Source organism: Opisthocomus hoazin, chromosome Z (assembly GCF_030867145.1).
Source record: "Opisthocomus hoazin isolate bOpiHoa1 chromosome Z, bOpiHoa1.hap1, whole genome shotgun sequence".
NCBI lineage: Eukaryota > Metazoa > Chordata > Aves > Opisthocomiformes > Opisthocomidae > Opisthocomus > Opisthocomus hoazin.
The window spans coordinates 64,847,298-64,871,300 of NC_134454.1; the positions used below are offsets into that span (position 1 = coordinate 64,847,298).

At 41.5% G+C, this 24,003-nt stretch overlaps 1 protein-coding gene across 3 annotated transcripts in view; it reads left to right on the forward strand.

The window, feature by feature from the left end:
• CMYA5 (cardiomyopathy associated 5) overlaps positions 1-24,003 on the forward strand; it is a 48,531-nt gene that overhangs the window by 7,349 nt on the left and 17,179 nt on the right. For 2 of the 3 annotated variants that reach the window (XM_075410559.1, XM_075410560.1), the window contains exons 2-7: positions 592-12,409; positions 14,719-14,814; positions 15,472-15,705; positions 17,424-17,446; positions 19,384-19,505; positions 23,729-23,878. In XM_075410559.1, coding sequence (XP_075266674.1) covers positions 592-12,409; positions 14,719-14,814; positions 15,472-15,705; positions 17,424-17,446; positions 19,384-19,505; positions 23,729-23,878 — 12,443 coding nt within the window. The remainder of the gene's footprint in view (positions 1-591; positions 12,410-14,718; positions 14,815-15,471; positions 15,706-17,423; positions 17,447-19,383; positions 19,506-23,728; positions 23,879-24,003) is intronic. The other variant, XM_075410561.1, reaches the window with a different exon arrangement.

Below are 24,003 nucleotides of genomic sequence, written 5' to 3' on the forward strand. Positions count from 1 at the left end.
CATTTGGGGAGGGCTCTGTATATTTTTATTGGTGAATGTATTCTAAATTACTTTGTTAAATATCTAAAGTGCTTAGAGGATGAAACATATGAGAGGACAGTAACAAACTAACAGATAGATTCTCTGCTCCTCTGAGCATTGTATAATCATTTACACTTGGGCAAAGCAAGTGTGAGTGCTATTAAAACACTGACGGTATCTTTGAACTGTTTAATGCAAGGTTTAAATTATACTGTGTGATAATCAGGGACGTGCAAATAGCCCCAGAATCAGCTCCATCTCACACTGGCAGAACAAGGTCAGACCAAAGACTGTTTTTCCTGCATTATCAATAGCATGTAAACGCCTCCCCTTCATTGAACTAACCTCGCAACATGCAACTTTACAAAAATTTATCTAAAACAGAGTTGTCAGATGAAATATGGCTTTGCCTATGAAATACAAGCTGTTTCAAAATTTGTACACATGTAGTATTTTTACAACTTTGAAAAGTATTTTTGCTTTAATGCAAAAATTTAGATATTACTGCATTAATTTAATTTGTTGTGTGAGTTTATGGCACTTTTTTTCTGTTGTTCTTTTTGTTTTTAGTTTGAAAGATCTTATCCAAAGTGAAGATGTGAAACCCAAGCTGCAGTACATCATGACTAATCCTTCCTTTTCTATGGTAACAGTTCAAAGTGAAGACAGTGGGATAACCTGGGAAACAAGCTCGAGCAGATGTTCTACTCCCTGGACCTCTGAAACTAGCACAACTTCTGATCTTTACAGTATGGAAAGTTCACCAGTAGGTTCTCCTCCAGGAAAAGTTATCTTTATTATGGATGAAGGTAAGATTGTTCGGAAAAGGAAGCGCAGACCTTCAAATAGGGTGCCAATGGCTACAAGCCTGAAGAGAGGCCAGGGCAATAAAAAACGTGACTCTTCTGGAATGCAGAGGCAAGAACAAAGAACTGTTCTAGGGGCTGTGCAGGCCTCCATGTTGAATGTTGAACAGGTGGAAGCGCAAGACACAGATGAGGAAATGCTGGAGGACAAAGAAGATCTAGAGAACATTGCAGAAGAGCCAGTCAAACGTGCTCCGATAAGATCAATATTTAGAGAGAGCAGGCTGAGAAAAGTAGGGCCGATCCTTGGAGGACCAGTACAAGCTAGAATCCAGCTGTTCAACTCAATTTTTGGAGGGACTGGGCTAGCCCCTGAAGCATTGGAGAAAATCAGAATTCAGAGAAGTATCTCAATTTCAGGAGATTCTGAAGCACTGCTTGAAACATCAGTAAAAGAAAAATTGCAGAAGTTCAGTTCACTTTCAGAAGCAACACATCCAAAACTTTTCCAAACAGTAAGAAGTAGAAATCTTGAAACACCATCTGAGAGAAGAAAGAAGCAAAGACAGCAACTCGCAGCACATTCAAATCAAAGTTATTCTTCACCATCAACACCTCTTAAAGAGCAGCTCACGAATACAGATGATGTGTCATCTGAAAATATTAAACCCATTAAAATGAAAGGTAAACCAAGCAGATTTTCAAGCTTTGATGCAGAAACAACTCTTAAACGTGAAGAAAGAAAAGACAGCCAGTCTCTTCTGGAGACTTCAGATCAGGTATCGGGGCAGTCATTGAAGTCCTGCCCTCCTGAAGAAGCCAGGAAGCAGCAAAGTTATTCACCTGCAACCAAAACATCCATAGCAGAGCAATCAACCTCCATTTTATTGGAGTCTGATGATAAATCAGAGACACAAGTGCCAGTTCCATCAGCTGAAACTGCAAACAAGAAATCAGACCAGTGCCTGCTGACAGCTTCAGGTCTGCTGGATGAACAGAAGGAGCAGAAAATTCAACCTAATTCTGCACCTCAGTCTGTTTCAGCAGATACTGTTGACGAATTAGGTAGGCAAAGTACCCAGCCTATTTTGCCTACAGCTTCTGTGTCAGAACTTTCTGAGAGGGAAGCATGGAAGGCAGCAGTTGAGTCTTATTTACCTAGTGCACCATCAGCTAAGCCCAAATATTCCACTCTATCTGAAACAATACAGGAGGATATTATTCCTCAGTCACCAGAAACTGCACAAACTCAATCTGCACAGGTGCTTTTACCACATTCTGTAGGTGAAACAGAGAAGCAAGAAACTCAGTGTCACTTATCAACAACTGCTCTGTCAGAAACTGAGCCTTCAGGTCTATTCTACTGTGCTGAAGAAAAACAGGTTCAGAAGACCCCACCACCAGAAACACAAAATGTTCACTTAGAGAAAAAAACAGAGTCTAAACGAGACCTTTCCTTCTCCCTTCAGGAAACAGAGGAGCACGGAATTAAACTAAATTCACCTATTCCTGAAAATATAGATTCTAAATACTTCAGCATTTCATATCCTATTCGCACAGAAACACAAGAATGTCAGAAAACTTCAGCTATAAGTAAAGCAGTAGATTTGGATCACTCTGACTTTTCCATCAAAAATAACAAACAAGCAGAGAGAGTGCAAATGGAGATGGAGCATCTAGACTTATACTCCAGCAAACAAACTGAGGAATCAGAGAGAACACAGGTGGAGAAAGGCCATCCAGACTTCTCTTTTTCTGGGGAAGAAACAGATGAATTGGAGGCTGCACAGCTGGAGATGGAGCATCCCGACTTTTCTTTTTCCAGGGAAGAAATGGAGGAACGAGGAAGTGCCCAACTAGAGACAGAACATCCCGATTTCTCATATGCCAGGGAAGAAATGGAGGAATTAAAGAGTGCCCAGCTGGAGACCGAGCATCCAGATTTCTCGTATTCCAGGGAAGAAGCAGAGGTATCAGAGAGTACAAAACTGAAGACAGAAAATCCAGAATTGCTTTTTTCCAGGAAAGAAACAAAGGAATCAAAGAGTGCCGAACTGGAGATAGAACAGCCCGATTTCTCATATGCCAGGGAAGAAATGGAGGAATTTGAGAGTGCCCAGCTGGAGACCGAGCATCCAGATTTCTCGTATTCCAGGGAAGAAGCAGAGGTATCAGAGAGTACAAAACTGAAGACAGAAAATCCAGAATTGCTTTTTTCCAGGAAAGAAACAAAGGAATCAAAGAGTGCCGAACTGGAGATAGAACAGCCCGATTTCTCATACGCCAGGGAAGTAATGGAGGAACTTGAGAGTGCCCAGCTGGAGACGAAGCATCCAGATTTCTCGTATTCCAGGGAAGAAACAGTGGAATTGGAGAGTTCACAACTGGAGAAAGAGCATCCAGAATTTTTTTCCACAAAAGAAACAGAAGAATCAGTGAGTGCACAGCTGGAAATGGAGCATCCAGACTTTTCTTTTTCCAGGGAAGAAGCGGAGGAATCAGAAAGTGCACAGTTGGAGACAGAGCACCCAGATTACTCATATTCCAAAAAAGAACCTGTAGAATCAGAAAGTGTACAACTGAAGATGGAGCACCCAGATTTAACATATTGCAGAGAAAAAATGGCAGAATCTGAGAGTGTACAGCTGGAGATGGAGCATCCAGACTTTTCTTTATCCAGGGAAGAAGTGGAGGAATCAGAAAGTGCACAGCTGGAAATGGAACATCAGGAATTTTTATTTTCCAGGGAAGAGACAGAAAAACAGAAATCTGTTCCTTTTGAAGTGGAACAGGCAGAGTCTTATTTCCCTGAAGAAGCAGAGCAAGAAGATACAGCACAGCTTGCACCTGTATCTTCAGATTTATCATGTTGGATGGAAGTAGTAGAGAAAGTAAGTGCTACGGAACTCAAATTGGTACCTCCCGGTATATCTGATTCCACTAGCAGAGCTGAGACACAGCAGACTGGGTATCTGGAAACACCATGTTCAGATTTACCATATCGCACAAACAAAACAAAGCAGCAAGAATTTGCACAAGCAGATTTGGACAATTCTCTTATGTCATATTTTGGTGACAAAGGAGAACAGCTGCAGCCTGTACAGCAGGTTTCACAACCTGGAGGTAAGCTGTATTCCTGTGCTGAGGGAGTGCAAGGAGAAACTACTCAGCTGCAGTCAGAGCACTCATTTTTGTCATATTCTGCTGAAACACTACAGCAACATAAAACCTCACAGCTGAGGGCAGAACAGCCAGAGACATTATGCTCCACTGACAAAAGAGAACAACAGGAAATACTGCAACCAAAGTTGGAACAAGCAGATTCACTATATTCCCACAGAGAAACAGCACAAGAAGCTGTAAAAAGAGACTTAGAAGGTCCAGAGCCATCATGTTTCATTAGTGAAGCAGAGCAACTTGAAAATGTACAACTAGCTTCAGAAAATAAGGATTTCTCATTTATCACTGGAGAAGTAATGCGAGAAGGCGTGGAATCAGGGATTTTTGGCTCCTTAGGCTCAGTTGACAGAGCAAAGCACTGGGAAATGGCACAAATGGAGCAGAAGCAGTTGCTTCCGTCCTGTTCCATTGCTGGTAGTCAGCAACAGGAACCAGAACCACTGGATGTGGCCCAGCCAGATATATCATATTCCTCTGGCAGAATGGAACAACAAGATACAGTACAACAAGATCTGGAACAGCAGGAAACAGCACAACAAAAAGCTATGAAAATGGAGTATTCAGATTTTTCAGAAACCTCGGGGAAAGGAGAGCCACAGGTCACAGACCAAACTGATGTGGCACAGCAAGAAATAGCTCAACAACAGTTAGTGCATCCATCTTTGCCATATTCTTTCAGTGAACCAATGCAAGAACAAATGCAAACAGAGCCAGCGTATCCAGGACAGGTATTTTGTCTAAGTACAGAAATGCAGGAGGAAATGACACAACACAAATCAGAGCAACCATTTCTTCCAGGTTTTGCTGGCGAAACAAAGCAACAAGAAATAGTACATCTAGAGCTGGAGCAAACACTTTTGCCATCTACCAGTGGAAAAGAAGCTCCACTGGAAATGGAAGTGAGTTCAGAATACCCAGGTTTGTCATATTCCTTTCATGAAGCTGAACAACAGAAAACATTGAAACATCCAACCTTACCATTTCGTTTGAAGCAACAAGAACCTGCACCACTGGTGAAGGAACATCCAGATTTTTCATGTGACACTGCTGAAGCAAAACCAGGCAACATCATAGAGCCAGAGTTGGGACATCCAGAGCTCTCATACTCCATGGGAGAAACACAACAACAATCAGAACATTTGGATTCACCAGGAACCCTGGGTGAAGCAGCACAAGATGAAAGTGTGGAAGCGGAATCTAAATACCCAAATTTGTCATGTACTTATGGCCAAAAAAACCACCAAGAAACTTCACAGTTGGATTCTAAATATCTGGATTTATCGTTTTCTTTTGGTAAAGCCAAAGAACAAGCAACTCAAGAGTTTGAGTCTAAACATCAAGAATTGCCTAAAGTGGCCAGAAAAAGAGCTTCTCCAGCAATGGCACAAATAGATTCGAAACATCCAGATTTGACATACTCCCCTGGCAAAGTAAATGAGCTGGAAGTTGCACCATGGGAAGTGACGCATCCTGATTTGTCACATTCCACCAATGAGACAAATCAACAAGAAGTAGCACTGTTGGATCAGAAACAGAGAAAAATTTCTGTCAGCAGAGAAAAGCAGCAGCAAACCACAAAACAGCAGTTAGAGCAAGAAAAGTTATTACATTCTCCTGGTAAAACAGAGAAATTAAAACAAGTCCAGGAGGATTCGGAAGAACCAGGCTTATCTTTTTCCACTGACAGGCTGAACGATCAAATGGCCTCACTAGAGGGAGAACATCCCGATGTGATATATCCTCTGGACAACGCAGGGGTGCAACGAAGAGTACAACACGAAATGGAGCAGACTTACCGCTTTGGAACAGCAGAACAGAAAACAGTTCAGCCAGAAGGGGAAATTCCACATTTGGCCCATCCTGTGGGTATGGCAGAAGAAGAAGAAGGAATGGCAGAACCAGGGCAGGGACATCTTGACTTGCCTAATTCAGTTTTCAAAGCAGGAGTGCAAACTGCGCAGCTGAAACCTGAACACCCTGGTCTAGCATGTTCCCTTGACGAAGTGCAGGAAACCACCCGGCTGGGGTTGGAACAGCCAGATGCTTTGTGTGTTTGTGACAAAACAGAGCAGCTCCCACCTGCCCAGCTGGACCTGGGCCACGCAGACTCGGCATCCCCTGCTGACAAAGTGGGGCAGCCAGGGATGGAGCACATAGCCATGGGATGTCCTGATGAGGGACAGTCTGTCAGCAAAGCAGAGCATCCACAAACTGCAGAAGATAAACTAGGAGCTCCAGATGCATCATCTCATAGTGGAAAAGTGGAGCAAAGAGAAGTGACAAAACCAGAGCCAAAGCATCCTGATTTACCATATTCCATTGACAAAACACAGACACAAGAAACTACACAACTGGCGTTAGGAAAATCAGATCTATCATCTTGGCTTGGCAAAACAGAACAAGCACGCACAGCTCAAGAAGAGCAGGCAGGTTTCTTGCATTCTTTCAAAAAAAATGCACGAGGAGAGAAAGCACAGCCAGAATTGGGACATTCACAGTTATCTTATTCTGTTGGTGAAGCAGAACAGGAAACTGCACATGAGAAATCAAACTATTCAGATGTATTTGCTGGCAGATTAGAACACCAGGAAATCATACAACCAGAGGCAGAAATAATGGATTTATCGTGCTCAATTGGTGAAACACAGCAACCTCAAATTGCTGAAGTGGATTTGGAGTATCCGGATTTATTGCATTCCACTGGCATAGTACAGCAACAAGAAAAGATTCAACCAGAGGGGGAACAGCCAGGCAATTTTTCATCATTGCTTAGCAAAGAGGAGCAATGCGAAAGTTCAGGAATGCAGGCAGAACACCCTGAGCTGCGGTGCTCTTCTGGGAAAACAGAAGGACTGCGGCATTCCCAAGCAAAATCAGAATATGCAGATTTGTCATTCTCTGTTGGCCCAGCAGAACCTCATAAAGCAACACAGCCAGACCTGAAAGAACAGAATTTGTTGCATTCTTTTGTCAAAACAAAGCCATCATGGGGTGCCCCATTGGAACCCGAACACCCAGATGTCACAGATGCCGTGGGCAAAGTACTGCACCCTGATTTGTCCTCTTCCGTTAGTGAAGAAAAACAAAATACACAACCAGAGGTCAAACAGGAGAGAGGAAGCTATACATTACACCCAGAGGAAACAGCACGACTGAAATTGGAACAGCCAATGTTTTCAAGTTCTCCCTGCACAGCAAAGCAACCCAACAGGGCCCTACCGGAAGGGGAATTCCCAGACTTCTTGTATTCCTCTGGCAAAAAAGAGCAACAAGAAATGGCAAAACAAGAGTTGGAGCATTCAGATTTATCATATTCCGCTGATAAAACACAGCAACAAGAAACCACACAACTTGGGTTAGGACAACTAGATTTATCATCTTGCCTTGGGAAGACAGAGAAACCACGAACTGTTCAAGTGGAAGCAGAGCATCAGGACTTGCTGCATTTCACTGGCAAAACAGAACATCGAGGAACAGCACAACCAGAGATTGAGCATCCAGATTTGTCAGATTCCAGTGACAAAGTAGAGCAGCCACCAGCCACACAACAGAAGTCAGAGCAGCCTGTAACACCCCATCCCACTGGAAAAACAGAGCAGCAGGGAACAGCACATCCAGAGCAGGAGCTTCCAAATGTATCATATTCCATTTGCAAAACACTGTCACAAGAAGCAACACAGATGGACTTAGGGCAACAAGATTTGACATATGCCCTTGGTAAAACAGATGAAATGCAAACTGTGCAAGGTGAACTGGAACATACAGGTTCGTTGTATTCTTCAGGCAAAAGAGAACAAGAAATGGTATTGCCAGAGTTGCAACATCCGCAGCTACCTTACACTGTTAGAGAAATAGGAGAAGAACCTACACATCAGAAATCAAGCTATCCAGATTTGTCATATTATATTGGTCGACAAGAGCACCAGGAAGTTGAACAACCAGAGATGGAAGACATGGATTTATCCAATCTAGTGGGTAAATCAGAGAACTTACATCCTGCCCAAGAAGTACTGCAACAGCCAGAGCTTTTGGAGTCTTTCAGCACTCTAGAGGAAAAGGGAATGTCCCAGCCTGGCTTTTTGCAGTCCTTTGGTGAAGAAAAGCAGAAACCAGCTTCACAGTTAGACTTAGTGCAACCAGGTTTGTCACATTTGCTTGGCAAAACAGAAAACCAGGAAACAGCACAAGCAGGGTTCATATCTTCTGATTTTTCATATTCCACAGGAAAAGCAGAGGAGCAGCAACTGGAACAACTAAAATCAAAATATCCAGATTTGTCGTATTCTCTTCGCAAAGCAGACACTCACGAAATGAAACCACCAGATTTATTGTACTCCTATGGAAAGACAGAGCAACCACAAACTGCCCAGCTGGAGCATCCAGAGACATATTTCATGGGTGAAACGGAGGGGAGGGATGGACCCCAACCTGAACTGCAGTGCATGAATTTGCAGTACTCTGTTGTTCAAACGGAGCAACCAGTAACATCTTCTATATCATATACCTTTGATAGGACTGAAGAGCCGGGAACTGCACAAATGCACTTCAAACAATCAGGTTTATTAAGTCCTACTGATAAAGCAGACGAGCATGGAATGACCCTTCTGAGAGCAGGGCATTCAGAGAAGCGACACACTGGTGCTCCTTCATCTCTAACTTCTCAGCTGGAAACTGAGCAAGAGATATCCTTTTCCACTGAGGAAGCAGAGACCCAAAAAATTCAACTCTATTCATCTCTTACTGAACAAACGATGTCTGTACCTTTGGCTGTTTCGCATTCTGTCACTGAAACAAAACCAGAAGGAAGTCCAAAGTCTTCACCTGTAACTGGAGGCCCATCCCCCAAGAACTTAAATTTATCTTACACCTGCTGTAAAACAGAGCAGTCAGAAACTGCCCAGCCTGAGTCAAGTTTGTTCTTTGCAAGAAAAGAAGCAGAGAATACAAATAATCACCTACATTTGTCCGGGGCTGCACCATCAGAGGCTGAACATATAATATTACCTGAAACACAGAGAGATAAGACTCCACATTACTTCCACACAACTACGCAATTACAATCTGAACAATTAAATGTATCATATTCTACAGATAAAGCAGAAGGTCTAGAAGGTCAAGAATGTTTAACTGTACCTTCGAAACTGGAATGTGAACCTTCAGTTCCATTTTATTCAGCTGATGAAACATGTCAGCAAGAAATTCCACCTTATTCAAAACCAGTCTCTGAGTATATGGCTCCCACACAGTCCCTTGCTGAAGAAGAAAAGCAAAACATGCAACCACTTATTCCCCAGTCTGCACAATCAGAGTGTAAACATGGAAGTCCACCACATGATGAAAAAGAGTTGCAAAAAACTTGGCTCCGTTCACCTAAAACAGCAAGCTTGAAGGCAGTGCAGTCAGAAAGTATGTCTCTAACACACACACAAGACCAAGATGAGCAAGAATCTCAAGATCTTTTGTTGGACACAAAATATTTATCATCAGAGCAGCTAAGAAGTCCCCCCAAATTCACTACTGAGCAGGATAAGCAAGAAATGCTGCCTGATGTACAGACAGTGCCAAGGTCAGTGACCACAGAGCTGAAGGTGGCTGCTGTAGCAGATGGGCAAGCAGTGTCATCAGATTCACTTGTACCTTTTGATACACTACATGAGAAGTCAGTATCAGTGGCTTTCACTGATGATGAAGAGAAACAAAATATTCCATCATCTTTGTCTGGTGTAGTAGGCATGCTTGGAAAGCAATCTAACATACTTTCAGGCATTTATACTGAAGGAGAGTATAGACATGAAATACAACGATATTTTGCAGACCAAAAGCATACATCCTTAGAGCATCCGGGAGCTGTTTCATCAGATCTTGCTCATGAAACTGTGACACAAAAACTTGAGCTTTATTCTGGTGAACAGGGCAGCCTTTCTTCATCAGAGATGAAGTCTGTTAGCTCTACTTCTGATGAAAAGCAGAATTCAGATATTCCACCTTTTGGGCTAGCTAGCTGGCTGGCAGAAGAGGTGAAATCTTGCTCAATTAGTCCAATAAGAGCTGCAGAAGAAGACAAGCAAGGAATTCAGCTCTCTCCAAATGAAGCTTCTGATTTTGAATCAAAAAAATTCCCAGCTGGAAGCTGCACAGAACTTACAGTTGGTGGTACTAGAAAGTACAAAAGACACATATTTAAAGTTTCTGATTCAGAGTCAAGTGAAATTTCTCACAGAATGTCCTCAGACACTGGTGACAGAACGCAAAGGTATGATGTACGATCTCCAGCAGGAGATAATCCAGGTCCAGACAAAGTTTCAGAGCGTGAAACTAGCATTGGAAACCCTACAAAAATGGAAGCAATGCAACATCTGGGGTTAGACAAAGTGTCTGAAGTGCCTGAACATTACCTGAGAGGAGAAGAGGAAGAAATGGAGCATGCGAGTACTGTAGAAGACAGTCAGCATGCACCAGAGACTACTGAACAAAAAGATCTATTTAATATAATTTCAGAAGGTTATGAAATACTCAATATTCATGCTTCTACATGTATTTCTTCTGTTGATCAAGAAGAAAGTAAGCACATGCCAGATAAATTAGAATACTTGGAAACAAATCCTTCACTTAAAAGAAAATTAGCTGATGATGGCCATAGAGCCCTAGCTTCTGGAACAACCACAGAAATTTCAGAAAGCTCAATGCTGGGAAAGCCTGCAAGCCATGAATTAAAAGAATTGGTCAAAAATGATGATGTTGAGGGAATTGGAGAAATACAACAAGAAAATCCCATGTTGCCAGAAAACAAGAACAATGCAGTGTTGGATCCTAAGAATGGTATGGCCGATATGGACTATTTTGAAAAATATACATTGATTGATGATAAATCCCCAATTAAGCCACATTTTGAAAGACCAAGTTCATTGTTTCCTGTGACAGAAGATCCCAAAGAACCTGTGGAAGAAGCCACAACTTCTAAAGAAAGTGCTGAGGTAGATACTTTGGAAGAAGAGTTTTCCTTACTTGAGGACCTGGATGAAGTCTTTTATGGTACTGTGAAAGGAGAAGACAAAATGCAATCCTATGCAGATGCTCCAGACCCTTTACCTCTGCAGAAATCAATTGATATTAGCAGTAAAAAGATTACAAATGTAGAAGATGAACAGAAGTCACCAGGGACCCCACTCTTTGATTCAGAAGAAGGGGTGCTAGAACGATCTCTGTTGTTCCCTACAACTGTTGCTGCAGTTAATCCAGAGCTTCTAGAGGAGCCCCCTGCTCTGTCATTTTTATACAAGGACCTCTATGCGGAAGCAGTAGGAGAAAAGACAAAGGATGAGACTCCCTCTGATGAGGAAAGTGGTAATTCTAATGTGTCTTTCCATAGTAGAAATTCAGACACAGATGATGGAACAGGAGTATACTTTGAAAAATATGTTCTTAAAGATGAAATTCTAAGTAAGGCCATAGGGCCTCGAAAGGACCAGATACCAGAGGATGAGTCCTTTAGTGGAGTAATTTCAGTTCAGAGTTCGGAGGACAAACACAGGCAGGGGTCTGGTGATGTTGAATGTGTCAGAACTGAGGATCTGCCAGAATGGGGTGTTGTGGAGAGAGAGAAAGTCCAGGTTGATAGTGACATTCAAGCAACAATTTGTAAACCAATGCATGCCATTCCTTTTGGAAGCAAAGTAATTCTTTCAGGTGCAATAATTGATACCACTGAACAAAGAGAAGAAGAAAATGTACCTGTAGAAACAACTGAGGAGTTGCCAGAGCAATCAAGTCATCAAGCGTATGGTCAAGTAGTGGATTATCAGGGAGCTGCATACCAAGAAGCTGGTAATAAGCAGGAAGAAAAGCATGACATAACAGCAGTTCCTCAAATGGAAAAATATGTCCCATATGTCAGGACTCCTGTTGAAGACAGTGAAGATGATCAGTATACTCAGGAAAATCTTTCCTGTGTCCCTACCATTCAGCAAACAGAGAAACCAGACATGCAAAGAGAGGAACACCACCCTGATGTTTATGAAGATCTCGCTGTATCAATGGACTATGATGTGATTACACAAGAAGAACTTTTGCAAGATGAAATATCATCTCAATTAACACACGAGGAGCTATTATTTGAAGAAAGGGACTCTTTTGATCATGCTGGTGATAGTTATGAATTTGTTAATGAGCCAGAGCAAAGAACACCTGTTGAGCTCGAAGATTCAGGTTTTGTGGTGATGTATCCTGAAAAATCAGCAACAAACGTTCCTCAAGTTGAGAGCCCACAAAAAGAACCGAAGAAAGCGCAAGCAGACACATATTGTTACCACTGCAAATGCCCAATATCTGCTATTGACAAGCTTTTTGGAGAACATAAAGACCATGAAGTCACAGCACTAGATGATGCTGCAACCAAGATGAAGGTAAGACTCAATTTGGGTGAGGGAAGAAGCTACTGAGGCTAATTTCTCCAGACCTCCTGTGTTGTTGGGAGAGAGGCTTCAGAGAGCAGTCCACAGGCTAAATCACATTGTTTATAAAATAAAAACTATTCCTAAACATCTGTTAGAGATGATGAAGGGACACTCTCTTATTAAGATATTCTCTACAGTACTAGGCTTGCTAAGCTGATATTTTTGTTTGTTCAGAAGTTTGAATGACCTTGTCTATATTGTAGCTTTTACCAGACTATCCGTCTTTTAGCCTTCTTATCTGTGTAAGTTTGTTCTGGTTTGTATGTGTAGAGGGAGAAATGGGAAGAGTGTTGTTTCCATGAAAAGAAAATTTTAGTAACAGCAGCTCGTTTCACTTCACGAAGTACAGAAACCTCCATATGTGAGGACCAGGATCATTATAAAGTTCTCCCTGTCCCAGTTACATGTGTTGGTTGCTCACAGATGTTAGAAAAGTTACACAGTTTACACTACATACTTTTGTTGAAATGGCATCCTCATTTTCTGTTCAGTTCATGTTCATCTGTGCTAATGGTGTTTTAGCTGCAGTGCAGGTAGCAGCTTCGCAAGTCCTACTTCTTCCCACTATCTCTAAGCTGTATCACTCTAAAAGACAGGTGAAAATGCCCTTCATGATAGTCCTCTGCTGGAAATACTAGTGAAAATGCTTTCATTTCTATGGAAGTCATTCTTCATTAGATTGCAGTTCTGCTTGTGAGAACAGCATGCATGTGATGTCTCATTTTTCCCATCTTAGATTTGTTAATGTACAAGTATACAGATGTTCCTTTTTTGGTTACCAGCTATTTAATCTCACTGCAGTGTCTGAAAAATGAGGTCTCTTTCCTGGCACATGTTCAGTTGATGGTAATACTAATTTTGTGTAAATTCACTACAATTCCAGCAGAGTTTGTATGGATGGTATTCATGTGATTTTTATGTTAACTTATATGCAAAAAAAAGAAAACAATAGTAGGAGGAGTCAATGTGGCCGTTTCAAATATCAGTATTTACAAACCATCTCCATGGTGTGCAGGTATATGACAGCAGAGTTGCCTTTTATATATGGCCATTCATGCTTGACTTAGAAGTGATAATTAGCCATCAGTAAGTTAGTAATAAAGTCACAGACCCCAGCCATCCTTTGAATGTACCTGCTTTGCAGTGAGTCCAGTTAAGCCACAAATAAACATCCCATGATATCACTCCCTGGCTGTGGAGCACGGACACGAAGCCAGTATTCAATCTGACCACAACACAGGCTTGGCTTCACATGACTTCTAGCGCTCAGGGCTCAGGTCACTCTGAGATGGCATTTGTATGTTTCTTGTTGTTTCTGTATAATTAACAAGAAAACATTAAGACAGCAAAATGCTTGTTGCTTGAATTTTAATTGTAGAAACGTAGCTTCACTGTAAATGAAAGGAACTATGGATGACACCTGTCAGATTCTACATGTTATCTTGGCAAAGAGAAGTTTGCCTCTGAATTTTGGTGATTGACCCTAAATATTTATAAAATGAGCTTTCAATTTTACAGGCCAATGTGACATTTATAATTAATGGAAACTCATATGCTAGTTTTCAACATATCTAGCTGTAGAATTTTGCCATAATAGGAAGCTGTTACCAAAGGAATTTAACCTTCCTTTTAGATTTATACCAAGTAATTAACACTGAGTATTTTCATAAATTATAAATTACAAATTGCACCTGAGCAAATGTCCAGCTTGCTTTCACAAAAGGTCAAGAAGGACTAAGAAAAAGTTCTGAGTCGTCTCTGATGCCTGTTGTCCCTTGGACTGCTTTTTTTTCCACATCCAATTCAACTGCTGTTTTTGACAAATTCTGGTTTATAGGAAATACCTTTAAAATTCTGATTTAAAAAATCATGACACTGCATTATCTATTAGCCTCATAATTACCTGCATTATCTTCCTTTTTATGGGCTTGTTTCTGTGATCTCTTGAGGACCCTCATGAGGCTCTGAGTACCCTCAACCTCTGGCAAAGCTGCACTGGAATCCATAACAATCAACAGCTTGTACAGACACTCAGCATCTTGTTGAACTAAGCTTACTCTTTTTGCTTTGGAAACAATTGTGTGTCGGTTCCAGTTGCTATTTCTGTGTTTGTCTTTGTAGCCAGGGAGATACTTGAACTTAATTTAGCAATTGTTCTAATGGTGGCTCATGGCAAAACAAAAATATTCACCTAAAATAAGTTGCATGTAAAATCTTTATGAAATATGCTTATGTTACTGAAACATTTTAAATTTCAGGATCAGTTAAGTGAATTGCTAATAGCACTGGAAGAAAAGTCGATGAAGATTGAAGAGTTTGTGAGTGATATTGAATTGCTGTTTAACACTGTTGAGGTAAGTCCAGTGGTTTTCGTTTTCTTTCCCTCTTTGAAATTACTTCTAAAATATGCTTGCCTTGTTTTGTAGCATCATTACTTCCACTAAAATGGGCTGTTTCTCCAGTCCTCAAATTGACTTCTCCCACTGGAAGGTGCTAACTTTAGAAGAAGATTGCTTTTTTTGCACATTATTGCAGAGTGGAATATGTGACTGCCAAGCACTGAAGGAAAAGGTTGCCTTAAGTTTATAGGTGTAAAAAACTCACATTGTTTTCTGTCGTTATTTAGAATCCTGTGTGAAGCATCTGAATGAGTTGCCCAATGTCTTAAGTTCTTAATGTCCGAGTTTTTAAGCCTTGAGGACTGTATTAATTTCAGTTGAAATATGGATTTTTAGCTATTTTGTAGTCAGACTTTCTGTCTCAGAGCTTAAATATAGAAGTTTAATTTTAAACACTAACAATGAAAAAAAAAATCTGCCATTGTTTTTAATATATTTCTCTAGCATTATTTCTCCCAGATGAGCTTGCTTACAGAAATAAAGTTCTCTTATTGTCAGGATCCCAGGAGTCTGGTGGATGGCTCCTGTATGGGTAATTCAGAATTTCTGTGTATTCATTAAATATTGTAATTTTATTCTGCAGATCAATTTACATTTGTTTTTATTTTGCAGGAAAACTGTAAGAAAAATGCAGAGTTATTAGAAAAGCAGAATGAAGAGATGCTTAAGAAAGTGGTAGCACAGTATGATGAGAAATCAGAGAACTTTGAGGAAGTGAAGAAGATGAAAATGGAGTACCTGTATGAGCAGATGGTTAACTTCCAGCAAACTGTTGATTCAGCAAAGGAAACTTTGGAGACAACAGTAAAAGAAATGGAAGAGCTTGATGGATTTGTCTTCCTAAACGTGAGTAAAAATGGCTTTCATCTTGTAGTTTTTCTGATACTAGTTAGGAAAGCACTTGTACTGTACCTAGGCTGAGAATGAGTTATTTACTTTCCTCTTTTTTTTTTTTTTTTATATCTAAATCCGGCAAGCTCAGCTATTCCACTCTGAAACTGCTTTTGTTATGTGAATGCTGAGAGAGAATTGCAAAGATGATGCACAGGATGAAAACATGACCTATACCATTAAAATGGTTCTGTTTTGTTTTGTGAAGAGAAGACTAAGAGACAGTTTAATAATTTATCTAGAATTAATTATCCACTAAGGAATAAGAAATGTTAGAGTAAAAGGTACTTTACTGTATGAAAACAAAGATGAAACAACAAAGTGTAACTGAAAATTATCCAAAGCAGAGTTGTTGCTAGGCTGTGGGGTTTTTGTGTTTTGTTTAAATGAGCAGACACAGACAGTAGTTCTGCACTCATATTATGAGGCTGTGATAAATGTTTACTGCTGAAAAACAGTGAGCAGCTGTGTGGTGAAAATGCGATAATGGGCTAGGTTTAGGAATGTGCATGTTAGGTGCATGGCTGTAATGGTCCTTTCTGGATGCAAAAAAAATCCCTTGTGAGTCTGGATGACTGGAGATACCTAGATCATATAGTCCTCAGTCGTAACCAGACAGGTTTCAGAGGGTCTTGCATGTTAATGATTAACGGTCTCCAAGATTGTTCTTGTGCTGCAAGACTTGTCTGTAAGTGAGCTGTGGCACCTTCTGCTCAATAGAAGCATATCAACAGTTGTGAAGCGGATGGGTTTTCTGGGACAACAATCTTCTCTCATTAAGGAATTAGTACATAGTCTGGAAGTTGCAGAGATCCTGGGAAGCAAGAGATGAAATGTTCAAATTACTGTCTAAAGGCTGTCATTCATGCAAAATAAAGCAGCTTTCCAAATACAAGCCAGCAGCCCGTATATCAGCAGTTATAGAAATGGTGGAGCAATGTTTGTCTTTCTCCGCTGGTCCAAGCTGTGCAGTGTCTTAGTATCCTGTAACCAAGTGAATGCTGTGGCACATTGGCCATTTCGGGATGGATGAAGAATATAGCTTATTTTCCTCACCTTTGTGACGTACTGGATCAGTGCTTTGGCAGAAAGATGACTTTGTAAGCTGAAATTCTTTTGTGGGGTGTGAAAAATATTAGATTCCCTGCCCCTTTCAGTTAGTGATAAAGGGCGGGAACTTTTCTGTCCATGAGCCAGGAATCTTAGCTTTAGCTAAAGATTCATGGCATGGAGCAGCTGAGAAGATCTCACTCCTTGGGTACAAATCTCACCAATCTCTTCTAGCAATAAGAAGTTACGAAGGAGATTTCAGCCAGAATTTGGATTTAAGTGTACTTAATGTGCAGGTGATTTCTTTCTGTGAAAGCCTTGGTTTAAGAAACTAATTGACTGTGCTCTGGTCTTTAAGTCTGGTTGTTGAATACTGACCCCTCAGGAGCTTAAAACCGGATTTAGACTCTAACAGCCTGCTGGGCCAGAGCTTTGAAGTGGAATGTTCTTAAGGAACAAAATTCTCTGGTGGTGTGAATGAACAGCATCCCAGATAACATCAGGTTAATAAAACCGTGTGTATTTTACGTCTGTGGAGAGTAGCAAGACTGGTAGATGAGTAGCTCTTCAATATTTTCAGCGTTTTGAAAACTGTTAATATATTTCTTTTTTCCCTCCTCTAGTCATCTAAAGAATTGAATAAAAGGTATGTGAAGTATGAGTTAAGTGCACTGTAGTGAGTACTATGCCTAGCATGCTGGATGCTTCATTTAGTATTTGCAGGCTTTGAAAACACACTGCTAAATTCATAGCTACTTTTATAAACCTTGCAAAGAATGAAATTAAGAGAAGAGGTTTTGTACTTGTTGCTGTAACTGACTGGTTTTGAAGTGTTTTGTACGTGTTCTGTTATACATCAGTTAAACAAGTAGCATTTTAAAATGTCAGCTCAATTTTAAATCTCTACACAGATGTTTTTAAACAGATGTTTCTTGTAGTTATTATTATACACAGGTATACTAAAAAAACCATTTTGACCATGCTTCCATCTCTTAGATGTCACTGTTATGTTCTTTTTTCACTTGTCTAGTTCTGTATTACCTGGTCTTTGAAAGGTTACAATGCAAAGTGTCACTCACATGGCCGGGGTTGTTGGGCTACATTGCTGAATGCAATTCCAGAAAAAAATAAGATTAAGTAGCTTGCAAAAGCTTATCAGGAGACCATGGGCTGATGTTTTCCCATGCCTCTTCATCGGCACTGCCTGATTCAGAATGTATCAGAGGGCTGGTGCCTCAACACAGCTGCATCCTGGCCCGCCTGCACATGCCAGTATATACATACAATTGCAAACAAGTCTCTGCTTTTGGTGACTTCCTCAAGGAAGTCATTTTGGTCAGACCCATCCATTACGAGAGAAGTGTTCGATTATAAGCCTGTATTGCCCCAACAGATTTTCCAAGCTGAACTGCGAATATTCAGAGAGGCTGGCTGCAGGCTTCTCCTGTGCAAGCCCCAAAACCTACTTTGGCCACACCAGCAGCGCTCCCTAAAGTGCCTGGGCGTTGTACAGTGCATATCACACATACCCTTGTCCCTGCTGCCTCAGCCATCACAGCGGTAAGTGTGCTGACATGGACTGGGGTATAGCAATGACACGAGGGTTCCAGTCTGTGATCAAATTACAACCCCGGGAGAGTGGTCTGAAGAGAATGTGCCAAACGCCCCTTCATGGTTCCCATTAATGTGCAGAATTAGGACTATAATTTTGGACTCGCCTGTTGTAAGTCAAAATGTGAGAGTCTGACCACATATCTGCCTGTAGTTTATTGTGTAAGGATAGAGCAAGTATAATGGGACAAAACAATTTTCCAAGGTTTTCTGTATACTTGGTCTAGCATACTTACACACTAAACCTAAAGTTTATTCTGTTTTGTGCACGGGTTTTGTTATTACTTTGCTTTGATAATATCTGACTTGCTAAAAAAGGTTAAGAACAAGTCTATATAACAATGCTTGTTTTTCTAAAGAAAGTATATTTTATATTTGTTGTGCTTTGTTAAGATTATGCATAACTAAATACTTTGGTGACTGAAAAGAAAGAAAGGGAGAGAAAATTCAGTTGCCTTGAGAAAAAAAATCTTTCATTCCCTTGAAGCTGCTTCTGCCTCAGAGTTAAAAATATGTTGGGTTTTTTTCCTATGATGCACTCAACAAATATGCACTAATTAAGTGGAATCTATCTTCCTTCTCTTTTTTTTTTTTGCTTGCCACAAGCAGCTGCTTTACATTATGTCTCTGGAGTCAGCTGCTGTAGTTTAGCTCTAAGGTTTGTAACCTTTAAAGGCACTGCATTAGTAAGTCCAAACCCCTGTGCTCTTGGGAGTCTTGCTGTGAACTTCAAATCCTCATGTTCTCAAGAATCAAGGGTGTACAGACCGCGTGCACTCTCACCGTGCTGCTAATCTGAAATTGCAGTATGCTCTAAATGTTTAAAATGAGGGAAACAGCTTCTCCTTGCATGTTGTCTTCAAGTTCACGTGAAATATTCAGAGAAGTGTATGTCGCATGGTCTTTGCTTCTGAAAGCTATGTGATGCCACAAGGGATTCACACAGACAGCCATGTGTTTTCTTCCAACTAGGTTACTTTCTGCAATGGATACTACTCTCTCTTTAGAAAAGGTGCCCAGTGCTTTTTCACTGTTTGAGCACTACATGGACAGTCCAGGACAAAGCAACCAGCACTCCTTAAAACATGTGGCTGGTAAGAATCTCTGAATATCGTCTTCACAAAAGCTAATGTTCTAGCAATGCTTTGGAAATTTTAGGAAGCTAAAAACAGAATCTATTTGAGCAGCATAAATTTGCAAACCATGTTAATTAGCCATCAGAGTTGAATGTAGAATGAAGTCTAATTGTGCACAAGTGTTTGGCTTATCGTAGGACACCAAGATGAGCAACAGAGGGAAATGTGCTAAAGTGGGGGATTCTTGCATCATTTCAGATATTTGTACCTCAGACTAGGAGAAGATGTCTGTCTGTAAATCTCCCAGGGCTAAAGAAGTTGTGTTCCCTTGCAGGCAGGGAAAGAAGAGGCAATGAAACGGTCTCCTGAGCTCTCCTCCTCCAAGGGGGGCAGCCCCAGCATCGCTGGTGTGGGGAGGAGAGCAGGGGGCTGGCTGACGGCCAAGGTCCCAGGGCTTGTGCCAAGGGAATGGAGGCACCTGAAACCCCCATGGGATGTGAAGGGAAAATGGGTAGCTGTAGCCGGAAACAGCCTTTGCTGCGGAGGGCAGCAGTGAAAATTGTGCATGAGAAGTGGGTTTGTTCACCTCTATCTGATATTTCATGAACTGTAAAAAGCCTGCCTGTGTGGGCTTTCTGCTCTGCCTGTACGTGCACCTATAGAAATTATCTGGATCTGGACAGCTGTCAGTGAAGAGTTTCTGTTGCCTAATGGGACACTGGAGATGTGCCATCTTGCGCAGACTCTCCGGTATGTAATAAGAGCCGAGTGAACTCTGCGTTGTCGCTATGGGGAGACCACCTCTCTTCTCCACACCACTACTTTTATTAGACCTAGAGGAACTTAATATCTCTGAGACCTTAACTGCTTTGTCACGTTTGTATGATTTTGCCTGTGGCAGTCAAAGCTTCGCAGGTGAAGTTGGACAGGCACTTGTGCATGCAGTGTTATCTCAGTGTTGTTTTTTTAGGAAGTCAGAAAGATCGTTTTTGTAACCCACTCTGTCAGAGTTAACTTAGTGGTGCAAATGTGCTGTGTGTCTTGGTTTAGTTCATAAACTTCCTTTTGCAGTCCCATGGGTACAACCATGCCTTCCTCCTGGGCTGCTACCTACTGGCAAGGTCATCCGGGAGGACAGACTTGTTTTGTCATGCTGTATTTCCTTTTCCCGCAAGGCACTCCAACATGTTTTTCCCTAAACTGCTGAGATCAGCTCTTCGGTTTGATTTACACTAGCTACTGTGTTTGCTGAACACCAGGTGACTCCAGACCACTTTGCGTTGACAAACTGGAAATGAATGACTGTTCACTAGCAAGCGACCTTCAAAGCTCCTCATCCTTTATACTTTCTTCTCTTTCTAAAATACCTGGTTTTCTTTCGTCACTTCCACTACAAAGTATTTCAATCACTATTGTGATTTTTACTTTGGTAAGCAGTAGACAATTTTTTTTCTCCCAAGATTGCACCCTTCCCAAAGGAAAATAGAGGTAAATGCCTACATGAAGGTTTATTTGGAATTGAACGCCTTGAGTACATTATTTGTAACATACTGCAGGCAAATGCCAGACACTCAGAATTTTTTTCTACTCAAGCCATTTGATGAAATACATGTGAATTTGCAATGTTTCTTCAATCCACATATTTTTCCTTCAGAAAGTATAGTCTTTTACTGAACAATTTCACAGAACTTTATTTTCACCACTTCAGAAGCGTCTTCCCTTCAAAATGTCCTCCATTTTCAAGTTTTCCATATCCACTAATGAAAAGCCCTTTTCCCTCATATTCTTCCTCCTTTCACGTAAGCCACCCACAGGAACAAACACATGAGCATAAAAAAACCCTTGCAGCATGCCATTGAGCATATTGGAACCCAGGCTCTGCCACAAGAAGGGTGGGAATAATTTAAAAATCATAAAATTATTAATTCCAAAGCCTGCCATGAGCCCTGCCTGTTTATACCAGGAAGCAAGGACCTTTGCTGGTTGTAACAATCTTCTATTAAAGTCACAGAGCTCATAACTGCTGTCCTTCTAGTCCACCAAGCCAAGGAATTGTTATTTCTCATTACATTGTAAAGGGGAAAATATCCATGAAACATTTGGGATTATTAATTTTTCACCCTGGGGCTGTGGAGATCAGGTAGCATGAAGGAAGAACTTCTGTACACCACCGCACTTCAATGAAAACCAAACTGGCGAGAAGATGTCACACATTTCTGTTGAAAAATATGCTTTAGTCACACTTGTGGTCCAAATATCTCATTTCTTTGACTAAAATTCATTTAGAAAGGGACGAGTGTTTTGATGACTCATAAATGTTCTGTTTCCAAAGAAAATAGTTTGACTTCTTGCTTTGATATTACTTCCTTTCAAAAGTTTATTTCATATTGTGCAAAAGAAAATTAGAAATCAATGTTTCTCAATGTTACCAAGCTGAATTTTGATCCATAATTTTTTTTTCAGAAGTTTCATTCATTAAGCTAGCTTCTGTTCAGATTTGGCATAATAAGAAATCTTGCAGTTATGGGGTTTCTATGATCATAAATCACAGTTTCTAGGCAGCTTCACAGGAAAAAAACCCCTGGTTTCCCCACCGTGTCCACTGAAAGGAAGTCTTGTCCTAAGACTGTAAGTTTTTAAATTGACTAGCTCTAGATGTAGTCAAAAGACAAAATGCAGATTGCTTTTAGCAGTGAGAAGGATGTTTTTTTTCAATGGGAAGCAGATGTAATCCTACTGTACTGGTAGTTCTCTGTGTAAATCATAAGAAAAGAGACAGCATCTGCATTTGCCTTGTTCATACCACAGGGGATCAACATCATTACTGTGAAGATAACTGGAAAGAAAAGCAAAAGCTTTCTGCTGAGATTCTAAGAGAATTCATGCAATATGGAAATTTACTGGGAGAAGAAATAGAACCATGTATTTTCATTCCCTGCAATCACTTGAAAATGAACATTTTTTGGGGCTTTTTGCTTCTTTTTTTCCCCTCCCTCTCTTTTAAGCTGTCATTGTAGAGGGGAACAATACCTCATCAGGGATGGATCTGTGCCAATCGGCAGACAAAGTTTGTATAATATCTGGGGAGCCTTGGAGATCTATGAAGCAGTCTTTGTGAGGGTTGCTCCAGGTTGTCGCATGGGGTTCAGGTGCTTTGGCAGAGCTTAGGTTCACCTGCGCACCAAAGATTCTCTGTCCACTGGGTCTGTGGGGAAAATGACCATGCCAGGCAGGAGCACCTAGCTGTGCACCTGCAGCAGGAGTCCACTGCAGAGCAGGGGTGGACCCGAGGCTGCAGGGAGCGGAGCCTCTGGCTCCCCAGTGCTGGTAGAGCCTTCCTTTACCTAAAGCACATCCCTGCCGGTGTCAGTGTGAGTGGATTCGATACACTGCATGAATCCTTTCCAGGTGTGGCAGGTCCTTTCCCCTGCCCACATTTCTGAGATCAGCTACTTACATCTGTCTCTGGAGGAAGCTTCCTTCTTCTGCAAGCTCCCTCTCCACATCAGTGAGCTACCCCCTGCTGTTTGCTACAAACAAGTGCTTTTAGTCTCTGCTTGCGTGGACACCCTCTTCACAGGGTGTCCTCTCCTGTGGTGCCTGTGCTGCAAGGCAAGGTGAAGTGATGGAGAAGGTGGTTACCCAAAGGATTAGGCTCCAGGGTCTTCTGGTCTTTCTGAGGAGGTGGCCTGAAGATATCAGGAGTCTTTGGGGTTTCATCAGCACGTGTGCCTCAAAGTGGAGCACAGAGCTAGAGAGCTCTCCCTGTGACTGAAGGGAGCAAGTCTCTTGGGGAAAGGAGAGCAAGCACTGGAGCTGTACGACAGCTCTGCATGTCTAGGATCACCACAGCCCTGGGACCCTTCCCTGGTGGAGGTCTGAAGCGAACAGCAGTGCCATAAGTCATCTACATGATGGTCCTGCTGTACGGGGAGGGACGGCAAGAGCTGGGTGGGCACATGCAGATGGTTTCAGTGCTAGGACTGGATCTTATTTTGTCCAGACTGTCAGGGAAATGGACAGATTCCAACTCTGAGCAATTACTTTTTTCTGTTCCTAGTTTAGGAGGACCTATGGCTATAAAACTGAACCAGTATTCCATATTTCATGTACTTGCTGTACTTGTTCTGTGGAAATAAGCAACCTGAGTGAAAATAAGCAACTGCATTGCCTTGCAAACCTGCATGTTATTTGGCTGAAAATACAGGAGTGAGAATAATGACAGAAGACTTTCCTCTCAGTCCCACAGACACCAACTGTTGTACCCCAGGAACCAAACTCAGCCACCAGCACCTCTATTGCCATCTACTGGGCTGTGAACGATGGGGACACCATTGACTGTTTCCAGGTCTACTGTATGGAGGAGCCACAAGCCAGCAAAGATGCAGGGGGTGCGTAAGGTCCTGCCTTCATGATGGTGGATGTTCTTTCTTCTCTGGTCTGGGATCAGCAGAGGAGAGGCCAAGCTGCGTGGGAGGGCCCAGGATGCAAAGGGAAGAGGGGCTGTGAAAACATC